At 42.7% G+C, this 11,471-nt stretch overlaps 1 protein-coding gene and 1 long non-coding RNA gene across 4 annotated transcripts; both read left to right on the forward strand.

The window, feature by feature from the left end:
- The first annotated feature begins 4,915 nt into the window (after nucleotides 1–4,915).
- On the forward strand, nucleotides 4,916–6,131 carry LOC123134888 (uncharacterized). Its single transcript, XR_006465761.1, has 3 exons — nucleotides 4,916–5,166; nucleotides 5,285–5,331; nucleotides 5,958–6,131. It is a non-coding gene; the product is annotated as an uncharacterized lncRNA (long non-coding RNA).
- Nucleotides 6,132–7,102: 971 nt separating this feature from the next.
- On the forward strand, nucleotides 7,103–10,981 carry LOC123134889 (uncharacterized). 3 transcript variants are annotated; one of them, XM_044554039.1, is made up of 6 exons: nucleotides 7,103–7,499; nucleotides 8,370–8,449; nucleotides 8,758–8,840; nucleotides 9,379–9,458; nucleotides 10,533–10,584; nucleotides 10,847–10,981. In XM_044554039.1, the coding sequence occupies exons 1-5, from the start codon at nucleotides 7,289–7,291 to the stop codon at nucleotides 10,577–10,579; spliced, it is 501 nt and encodes a 166-aa protein (XP_044409974.1). In that variant the 5' UTR covers nucleotides 7,103–7,288; the 3' UTR covers nucleotides 10,580–10,584; nucleotides 10,847–10,981. The 3 variants fall into 3 exon arrangements, with proteins under 3 accessions (XP_044409974.1, XP_044409975.1, XP_044409973.1); XM_044554040.1 differs by having other exon boundaries at nucleotides 7,103–7,309; nucleotides 7,397–7,499; nucleotides 10,533–10,981; XM_044554038.1 differs by having other exon boundaries at nucleotides 10,533–10,981.
- Nucleotides 10,982–11,471: the final 490 nt, after the last annotated feature.

Consider the following 11,471-nt stretch of genomic DNA (forward strand, 5'->3'; position numbering starts at 1 on the left):
GCCTCCCTCGCCCACCGCGCCGCCTCTCGCCCGCCCTCAACGCCGCCGGCCGGCCTCGCTGCCCTCAACGCCGCCGGCCGGCCTCGCCGCCCTCAACGCCGCCCCCCAATCCACCTCGGGCCGCCGGCCTTGCCGCCCTCAACGCTGCTCTACAGAGAGCGATGATCGAGAGAGAGAGAGAGAGAGAGAGAGAGAGAGAGATTTTTGTTCTTTTTAATTTTAACTTGTTAATTAGTTTAACAAAAACGGTAAAATAACTTAAAACTTGATAATTAACAAAAAAAATCGTAAAATTTGATAATTAACAAAAAAAACGTATATACGGAGAGGGGGCGGCGAGGGGGGCGGCGATGCGCGCGGTGTTTTTTTTTAGGGATCGAGAGGGGACGTCGAGGGTTATAAATGTGTGTTGTCCTCGCCTCCCTCTCCGTGACGCCGTCGTCTGCCGCCCCGTCTCGCGCTCTACTGCGACATCCTCTCCCACCCCTTCCTCGCCCCCTCCTTTTGCCACCGCCCTTTCGCCACCGCCACCGCCACCGCCCCCCTTCTTCACTTAATTAATTTGTTTTTACTACATGTTTTCAGGACTGACATAATGGCGGACGATAGAGCTGACCCGATTATGGACAACTATGATCCGGACGGTGAAGCACATATGTTCGGCATCATAAACGGCGATATTCTATATGTGCCGACCGGACAAGAAGAAGATGATATCGCTTCTTATCTGAACCTTGACGGTGAAGATGAAGGGCGCCGTCAGCAAGATGATGCCGAACAAACGTCGATAAACGACAATCTTCAAATGGAAGTAGCAACCACCTCCGGCGCCGAGGTATATATATATACATTGAGCCTCTGGTGATACAAACTAACTGATTTGAATAAATATGTGTGGACTAACGCGCGCGACTCTCTTTCTTATTTTAGCCCTCGGCCGGATCGTCGAAACAATCGAGTACGTCGTCAAAGCGTGGCGCAACCAAGACGATGAAACAAGGAGAAACATGCACCATCGAGGTTGTCGACAGTGCAACCGGCAGGCCGCTGGAGCCCCGCAAGAACGCCACCAAGTTTGTCAACCAATGCGGAGCCATTGTTAGAGACAACGTCTCGATCACCGTCCAGGAGTGGAATAAGCCAAAGAAGGCACGAATTGCTGGTTTCACTTTTGTCGATAAGAGAACAAAAAAAGATTGCTTCAAAAAGCTTATGGAACATTTCGTTCTACCTCCGGAATACAACAAATTCGATGAGGAGGGTAACAAGATTGAGGAAAACAAGGAGAGGAGGAGGCTAGTCAAACAGTTCGCTCTTCATAAGATGGCCGACGCATTCCGGAAATTCAAGCAAAATCTAGCCCATGACTTTGTCAAGCAGAACAAGACTCCGGATTTCAAAGGACAATATGAGAAACTGAAACATGATTGGCCAGAATTTGTGAAGCAAAAGAAATCGGAGCAGTTCATTCAAATATCGAAAAAAAATAAGGAAAATGCGGCTAAGAAGGAGTACAATCATATTATGGGGCCAGGAGGGTATCGCCTTTGGGAGCCTAGGTGGGAGAAGATGGAGAACGAGCTGAGGGCGCGAGGAATCCGTCCAGGTACGGAGGGATGGAACCCAAGGGCCAAAAGCTGGTGGTACAGGCATGGGGGAACGCTGAACCCGGAGACAGGGGACTGTGTTTACCGGGGCAAAATAATTAAACCCACCCAAGCCCTTATTGACGCAATGAGGGATGCTCAAGAGGGGAAGATCAAGTTCAACAGAGAGAACGACGCGCTGACAAAAGCCCTCGGGAATCCTGAACACGGAGGACGTGTACGAGGCATGGGGCACATTCCGTGGAAAATAGGGTTCCCCCAGAACGATGACCCGTACGGTTACAGAAGCCGGAAGAGAAAGATGGATCGGGAAGCAGATGTTGTGGCGCGGTTGGCATCGGAAATGGATGTGATGAAGAAAACCATGAGTGTACTAGTAGCCGAACGAGATGCAGCTCGGGCGCAGCATGAAGATCATCCAGCGGATCTCAGAAGCCAGCAGCGGAGAAGCAGTGTGGCTTCCACGGAGGCCCCACCGGCTGGTGCAGATGCACCGACGATCGAAATTACTGCACCGGAGCCTCTGGTGGTCGAAATTACTGCACCGGAGCCTCTGGTGGTCGAAATTACTGCACCGGAGCCTCCTCGCTACCCCGTGGACGATATAAAGGAGATGAAAGAATGTCATCTGTATTATCCTATCGGGAACATGTCCGTGAAGGTAGCCATCGGCAGTGCTTTAGCATGTTTACCTGGAGCACTCCACCACAACACCCCCATTCAAGATGGCTATGCTCGTGTCACGGTGGAGGACATAGTCCAAGGGTTTGAGGACCTGGAGATTGACATTGCTACACCTGAAGGGGAGAAAAGACTTGGAGATGTCAAGCGCCATTTCATTCTATGGCAAAAGAAGTTTATCAAGTTTCCAGGCGAGGCGCCAAGGACAACAAGTCCACCCCCCTATGGTGGTGGCGGTTCACCTACACCTCTGTCACGTCAGCCGACGCCCCCCAGTCCACAACGTCCGGCGGGTGATCAGACGCCGCCCCCCAGTCCTCGTCCGGCGGGTGATCAGATGCCGCCCCCCAATCCACCTCCGGCAAAGAAGCAGAAGCAGTCCTGGATTATTAACACGGACCCTTATGTACCTAAGACCACAAAGGTACCAGAGCCATCATTGAAGCCTCTCCCCACAAGGCCTTGGGAACGTAGTGCCGAGGAAACTGCCGCGGCCGCGGCTGCTGATCATGAGAAATGGAAGGCGGACTGCAAGAAGAAAAGAGAGCCCGAGCCCAAGCCAGTATTTTCTGATGAGCAAAAGAAGTGGGCTAAGTCATTTTTGAGCACACCGTCCCAAGCCGCGAAGAATCTGCCTGACGACTATGCACGTGAACTTCGTAGGCAGGCACTCATGTTGAAGGAGAAGAAAGAGCGGGCGGAGAACCAGGAGAACAAAGCCTTGGAGGAGGCCGAGAAAACGGAATTAGAAAGTAAAAAAAGCGTGAAACGAGTTGCCCAGCTCGGGGAACAAAGTAAACAATCGATTGCCCCGCTTATAGTGAAAGCCGCCGGTCCGGATGACCCCGATATCATAGCAGCTGCGGCAGCACATGGATTGACTGTAACGAGTGCCATAGAACAAGCGGCCAACTTAGGTATTACTCTTCGTGAACTGTTAGGCCTTGATGAGGCGCCAGTGAAGGAGGTAGTAATTACATATGTGAAGAATGGGCCTCTCGTCGAGCCTGCGCAGGAACAGGATCTACCTCCACAAATGAAAGGTCTGCTGAAATGGTACAAGGGTTACATAAAAAATAAAAACGCCAAAGAATATATTTATGCGGAAGTTAGATATGAGCATCACTTCAAACATTACTATGTACAAATTCATCTGAGTGAATTGTTCCAGCTTTTCAATCTGCGCGAGCTCGACAAATCTATCATCAGTTGCTACGTTCTATAAGTGATTTATTTCTACCCCATCTCGTTCATATTGCCTGCACTATATATATGTCCTAACTATATTGTTGTGTCCGCTATTATACATGCAGAATGAAGATTAAGGAATGCAGAGTAAGGAACATCCATGATGTTGGGTTCATTGACCCACACATCATTAATGGATATGTGTTGGAGCATCACCCCGCCGACATGGAGGCAGACCTGTGGCAGTTTCTTACAAAGCAGGAACTCAAAAGTGATATTCTATTTCCTTACCATTTTGGGTGAGTGTTTCTGTCTTGAGCATATTCTCTTTTGTTTACTCCATGCATGGTATGTGGCCGGCTAATCGATGAGTTATGCATGACGTACTGTGCATGTATCGTGTCCGCAGGTTCCACTGGATTCTGCTAGTAATTAAAGTTGACACCTCAGAATGTCTCGTCCACGACTCTCTGAATAAGGATCCAAAGCTTTGGGTCGACATGAGAAGAATGCTGCAGAAGTAATTATTTTCATTCATTTGCGCTCTATATCGATCGGCCTATTTCGTTCATTTCCTAATATCAAGTAACTAATAACTCTCTTGTTCATTTAATTTTCTTTGCCTCGTAGGGTTTGGAGACGGTTCGTAGATACAAAGGTCGGTGAATTCAAAAAAGAGCTAGAATTCAAAAGGGCAAAGGCTAAGAATGGTGAGGATATTCAGCCAGCGGGGACCAATCTATGTGCATACTATGTCTGTGAGATGATCCGGAGATACACCTCTGAGCGGGTTCCGAGTGATACCAATGCTCAGAGGAATAACCTCCGGATGATGCTTACTCCAGAAGCTCGCTTCCGACCACTTCAAGAGGAACTAGCTGGATGGTTCAGGAGGGAAGTCCTCCATCCTAAAGGAGAACACCATTACGAGGACGTAGAACTTTATATGCATTAAATTATGTATGGAAACTTGTTCAAAATTGTATATGGTCATCCGATGATATTGAATATATATTGTATATTCCTCTTGAGTTCTTTTTGGTTCTAATTTCAAATTTGTTTGAAATTGTACATTCATATGCATGTATGTAGTACCGTAGAATATGTGAAACTCCTTCAAAATTAAAATAAAGCACAAAAGAAATAAAACAATACAAATTAAACAGAAAACAGGTTTAGGGGGGGGGGGGCTAAAACCCTAAACCTGCGGCAGCCTTTAGTCGCGGTTGGCCAGAAGAACCGCGACTAAAGGTCCTCCGCCCCGACGGCCACCTGGCGCCCACGTGGACGGGCCTTTAGTCGCGGTTCTTAAGCAACCGCGACTAAAGGGTGGAGCCTTTAGTCGCGCCCGTTCGGTCGCGGTTGCGCAACCGCGACTAATGGCAGTTGCGAACCGCGACCAAAGGCCCTTTTTCCACCAGTGCCCATAAGTTGTGTAGAAAACGAGATTCATCTTCAAATCAAGTCATGTTTATTCTTATTGTTTCAAGGAACATCCTGCTATTGTTTTTACCTCCTGAATTGTCAAGTATTAAAATGTAAAAATACAAAAATTCACTGAATTAAGAACTTCCATATCGTTTTCTATTTTACCAGTTTGGAATCCATTGATCACCGATTGTGTGTATGTTCTGATCCAAGAAGCAAATTTTTCTGTTCAATCCTTTTCTTGAGGCTTGCAGAAAAACAGGTTAATCTATCTTTTGTTCACATGCCTTGCTACCTAATTTTACATGAGCTTGCTTCACTGATGTACATATTTTTCTTTATCCTGTAATGTTGACGTGCTCATTTTTCTGGTAGTGAAGAAATGAGAGGAAGTGGAAGGATATAAGGTAGCTTCTGCAGAATCCAAGTAAGACTTTGTTCCTTACCCATGCTTGAACAAAGAGCAGCACACAACATGCATGTTAGTGTTTCAATTTCAAATGAGGGAATTTCATATCATTAATAGTGGTAACTAATGATTTAAAGTAACTTTTAGTTCTGCTAAAATTATTTTTCTTTTTTGAATTTCCACAAAATGGAATAGTAATGATTTTAAGCTAAATAATGAGTTCTCTTTGTGTGTTGCTAGGTAATAGAAGGAGTAAGAAGCAAGTTTTATATATTATATGGAATACTTCTTTTAAATAGCTATTGAGTTATGCCGTGTAGTTTCTTCTTGGTGTGTATGTTGTTCTTATGCTATTTAAGATGGTGACTATTTAATTTACTGTCATATGGTTAATTCCTTTGAAATTCTTGGTCACCTGCTTAGATAGTGACAAATAGTGTATTCTTTATTTATTTTTTTGTGCTGAGATCTTCATTTATATGCAGAACCAAACATGTAGGTAGCCTAAAAGTACATTTAAAACGCAAATCGCCCTAAGATATCCCAATGTGTGCTTTAACCTGAATATATCTTAACTTGCAAATAAGCATGATTTTCTTACAACTTGCTTCTCTGATGTCTCCCTTATTTGCATTCTTAATCAGTATACTTGGAGTCCACATCCAAGATCAAAGCATCTAGCTCTGTTCACTCAGGTTCTCAGGAGTATCTCACAAATGAGTCATCATAGGTGAGAGATGTCTCATCCAGCCGGACGATATTATTGACCATTTAATAGCAGCTGACCAACAGTTTTGGTAATTAGAGAAGAAGACAATTCCACAAAAGCAAAGCCAGTGCATTGGTAGGGAGCTAAATTAGCAGGCATGCTACCTATACTAAATACATGTTGTGCTTCATCTCTCTTCTGTCCTTCTATGTATTGAACTCATTGGCATATGATGTAACCTGTTAATATTCTTAATGAAATCACCCATAATGGGCATTTTTCTTAAATAAAAGATTACAGTATACCATGACTAAGGCTTCATACAGGATTGTGTCTCCCTTGGTGTTATTTGCAATAGCTGAGTAGCTCCGGAGAGTGTCAACGTATGTGCCCAAACTCAGTAGAACAAGCACTAACGATAGCAGAACTTGAAAAATCGAGGAGATGGCTACTCTCACCATATAGTTCAAAGGTTCACTATCCAATGATGCTATTTATGTTTAGGGTACTTATTGTATAACTGGTTATAACAGATATGTTGTTTTATGATGACATATCTTTAGGAAGAACATATTCAAATAGAGAAATTTTGCTGTGTTAGATTTTTATTATTACCAACTATACGAGTTTGCTCTATCTGGTTGTCTCAAAGTATAACAGTTATACGAGAATATGATAATCAATTGCATGTTTGTGAAGAACAGAGCCCTGTAAGTGTGGCAGTATGGCCTCTTTCTAGAGACATACTTGACTGCTTATTAAGTTGTGGGTTGTTTTTTGACAGATATATTTTCTCACTTTCTTACAACAACTTAGTCTCCAGTTATTGGACAAGTCTGGTGCGCAAGTGTTGTTTCGTTCCATCTTCAGTTTGATTATTGTTTTCTTTTGGCGAGAAAATTTCTGATCTATTCATCAACTGTCAAGGCAGTACAATTCCTATTTTTATTTTTTTAAACAGGGTTCCTAGATCAAATTGTCTGGGCTGGGACAAGAAAAGGAACATGCTCTTGACTGAGCGCGGGCCGCGGAGATGGTGAGGATGCCGAGCTGTCTGCGGCATGGTCGTTGCTTCTCCAGACTTGGTAGGAGGAGTGAGGAGGTCGATCCATCCTCGGCTTCGTCGTCGTCGTGCATCCGTCAAGAGATGCTCGCGCGCCGGGAGACGAATCCACATCTGCTCCTGCTCGACTGCTTCCAAATCGAGTGACGCATGCTTTTGCTTGCTATGGAGGCCGCTGCTCTGATCCGCTCCAACTGCCAGCGATGTTCCTCCTCAAGGTCAAGGTTGGTACCCATATTTGCTTCAGTTTGCTCTTCCCCCTCTCACTTACCTTCCCTCTCATGCATGCGCTTGGTTTCTTCCTCACGCAGGCAGGCTGGGTGGGCTCCTCGTCGGCGTCGGCTTTCCCTGCCTGCCACTGCTTTCTGATGGAGCGGACCTTTGGATGCTCCTGTGCCTCTGGTGGTGGGCTAGGTAACTCTCTTTCTTTAATGTGCTCGTGGTCATCTTTATGCACTTCAAGCAGGGGGGCAAGCAGCTAGACTGAATACGAATCTCCTTGCAGTGTTTTACTAAAAGAAAAATCATAACAACATTACAAATAGTAAGTTGTTTCTGACTGACAAAACATCAGTTTAATTTGATGGTTCGACACCGATTTGCACTACTTGAGAAATTATTAGGATTTACAAACTAAACTGGACATTATAAACAGCAAGCAAAAAAACATGTCATAGAACCACCCCTTGTTGTTCCATGTAGAAAACTGAAACTATAACCATGTACTCCCTCTGTACAGAAATATAAGAGTGTTTAGATCACTACTTGCCCAAGCAACACCAACATAGATATGGGGGAGGAAGAGGAGACCTGGATGGCACGTTCCGTCTCCCATAAGTGACTGCGATGGGAGGATCATGTCTCCGACATCCTCCTGCAAGCCTGCAACTGCTGCCTGCCCTAGCAACGTAATAAGGCGAGCCTCCCGCCCCACAACTTATGGGAGCAAGAACTAGAGATAAAATATGATAACAAATGTTTACCAATATAATTATGATGTTGCCTGGGCAGTGAAGGTACTGGTGCCCGTGCGACACATCATTGTTGTAATGGAAAATAGCATAATTTAGACGCCTAATTTGTAGTTGTGCAAGTTGTATCCTTTTTGAGGTGGAGCAACTTTGTGGTCTGCTAATTTAGAGAGACTGGTTGGCCTTCAATTATTTGTGTCGTTGCTTGATCCTACTAGCTCAGTGTGCATTGGTTGTTTAATTGTTTCCTGTTTATACCCCCTACACGCACTAACCTTTTTATCTAGCACTAATGGTATTTATTTTATCACAGGCTGGAACTGCTCTGTTGGATCCTTACCTTTCTTTTGCAGCGACACTGAATGGTTTGGCTGGTCCACAACACAGTCTCAGGTAATCTTGATTTTACATGGTGAATGTTCTCTGTTGCATCATGATCAACCTGTGCTTGCCAAATGGATCTCCTTAAACAAATTCTTCCTAATAAATTGCAAAAGTCCTAATGGAGAAAAATTATGTTCGTGCCCTTCTAAAATGATGTATGTACTTATTGGCTTTGCGAGTTCCTCGCAGATTGTGCTTTTCATTCTTATGTAGCAATGCATCACTTCTCTAGGTGAAAAAATGATAGAAACAAATGCTCGGTTTAAATTTGTTAGATCCTTGATTCATTGCTAAGGAGTGCAATTTATTTTGGATAGGGATGGATGGTCAAGTTGTATATGGCTTCCACCATGTACGAGATGAAAAGTCATATCTTGCTCAAGGACCAGTTGCAAATAAGGTGCCGAAAGAAATTCTTTAATGGTGTAATATGTAGCGGCTTAATGCTTTAATGTATGTCATTGTTAAGTGATATCTTTATGGAAGCCCATAGTAATTTACTGAAATGTTTTGGTGAGGAGCTTAGCATTCAGAATGTGCTGGTTAGCAACATCTTCATTAGTTAAGTTGTCTTCTATCAGTAGGATATAAGTATGGCAGACTCATAGATCACGTGATGTTGCACACATATGAAAGAACTCATGCACCCAAGTTGTCCCATATTATTATTATGTGGATCCAGCTGTATACTTGATAGATAAGCTGGATGTGCAAGTTTTCTAGAATATGTAACTTTTGAATAACAAGAAACTGGTTTCAAACGCTCCTTTTCATTTGCTGTATCATAGTTATCGGCTACCTAAGAATTCTATGTCCTGGAAGGTAATGTCAAAATACGTTTTTTTTGTGATGAGCGCAATTAAGAGTGTCAACACAATATTAAAACTAGATTAAACATTAGCTCTGACCAGATGGCAATATATTTTGTCATATTACAGGGCAGTTAAAGAGTGGATGCCCAACTGCTCTGATGTAGGCCGCTCCGAATCAATTATCCGATATATGGCGTCTCTTGAAGGTAACTAAGAAACCGGCGACCCAGTTTTTGTTGTGCCTGCATTATTTGCTATGCCAGAATACTTTCCATTACCCAGTTCTACTTTGGTATTTCCTTCTGCATCGGCTTATTAGATTTCAACCTTACATGTTCATCTTGGAAAAGATCTTACATCATAATTTGGTCTCTCCGTTCAGTGCTAATCAATAAAAAAAATTGTTGTTTCTTGTAATGATGAACATTTTATAGTTGTAGCATAATTAGATGATGATATTGTTAAAGGTTAACTGATTTATGAACATACTTCCATTATTATTCTGCATATCGCCATTTCTTTTACTGTATACATGCTTTCAAAAGTTGGCTAGGTAATTGGTTCACACGTAGTGTGCAGTGACATACCTCATGCAAATATAATCCACGATATTGTTTATTTCTATTGTGTGCTCACATGACCACCGGAATATTTCACTAATTTATATGCTTAGGCAGGTTCACTGGATGATATGCATCATGGACCGTAGGTACTATTTGGTTTAGTTTAATACATTCTGCTGATATTAAGGTATAATAATTGAAAACTTCCAGAGGTTAATGGGAAGGCAGAACTGATAAGCATAAGCATAAGCAGCTAGAAATGTTTTGTCTGCTTGTGAACAGATAAAGCCAAAAAAGAATGTGCGTTATGAGTATAAAAATAGCACGCCATATGAGTATAAGTAAGAATACTAATGAGCTTTCGCTCATGCTTATGAACTGATCCATCTACTTATATAGAATGATGAGATGTGATCATGCACGTGCATTATCCAATTTCTTACTACTAATTAGATAAGTTCAGCTATAACGGAGTTGGTATCGTGCCCTTTTACATTGTGTATATTGTTTGGTGTTCAAGATAAAATCATGCTGTTTTTTTTCTCATTTGAATGTTAATGACATGATGCGTGTTTCTATGCTCGCTGGTCCTCTTTTGTCCTGACCATTATGAATTTATAGCATTTCATATATACACAATTAATTTTTCCCATTTAGATATCATATGATTTTCCTTCTACCAATACTACTATTTATGGTCTCATGCCTCTCTGTCAGGATTCTCAGTGGTCTCATGCCTCTCTGTCAGGATTCTCCCAATTTGAAAGAGGTACACAAATGTTACTTTCTTTGTCAGGGTTTGTCTACATTTATGTTTAAGGCTACAACCTGGAGTCTCATGGGGGGTGTGAAGATGATACCTAAGTAATCTAGGGCATTGCTTTGTTAGGGGTTCACTTATGTACAAGAATGGCATGTTCTTTCTTGTGTAATATATCGTGGTTTTTTTCTGCTCAACACCATCTAGACTATGTATCACTGTAACCTGCTTTATGGTTTGGACCTGAGCGCTGGAGCATGGTGCTGGACAGGGAACGAGTCCCTAAGACCGCTCTTTGGAATTCCAATATAGATGAAGATAGAAGTGAAATTTGAGGGCCAACAAATATGTTGTATCGTGGATGTCCCCCTTTACATCATTGTTTTATGAAATGCACTAACGCTCCTGGAAGGTTGTTCTGAGTATATTTGTATATTTTTTGCAACAAGTATGATTTGGTGTGAAGTTATCCAATGTCGTGTGATGAACCTTGATGTTTAGTATTGAATCATTAGTAAGTGTTTAGTAACCTGCTTTTTTAGATGTTACCTTTGTAGCGAAGTTGTTTTTGGCATAACTTTAATCTATATTGGGCAGTTGCCTTGCTTATGCATGGATGTGCTGCAAACTTTGTTTTAGATTAGGACATTGCTCTCTCATGTTCGCCCTCTTGGTACTGAACTGGATGGAAGTGGTTACCTTTCATGGTCTCATGAATGTACTGAACAATCTCACGACGATGTTGAACTCGATGATGTCTTCTATTAGAAATGAATGTTTCTTCTTTTTCTTTTTCCTCTTCTTCTTCTTCCTCTTCTTCTTCTTCTTCGTTATTCTATTGTCCTATTTCAATACGTACGCTAAACCAGGATTTCTACTAACTCGAGAATTACTTG

Source organism: Triticum aestivum, chromosome 6B (assembly GCF_018294505.1).
Source record: "Triticum aestivum cultivar Chinese Spring chromosome 6B, IWGSC CS RefSeq v2.1, whole genome shotgun sequence".
In the NCBI taxonomy this organism is placed as follows: Eukaryota; Viridiplantae; Streptophyta; class Magnoliopsida; order Poales; family Poaceae; genus Triticum; species Triticum aestivum.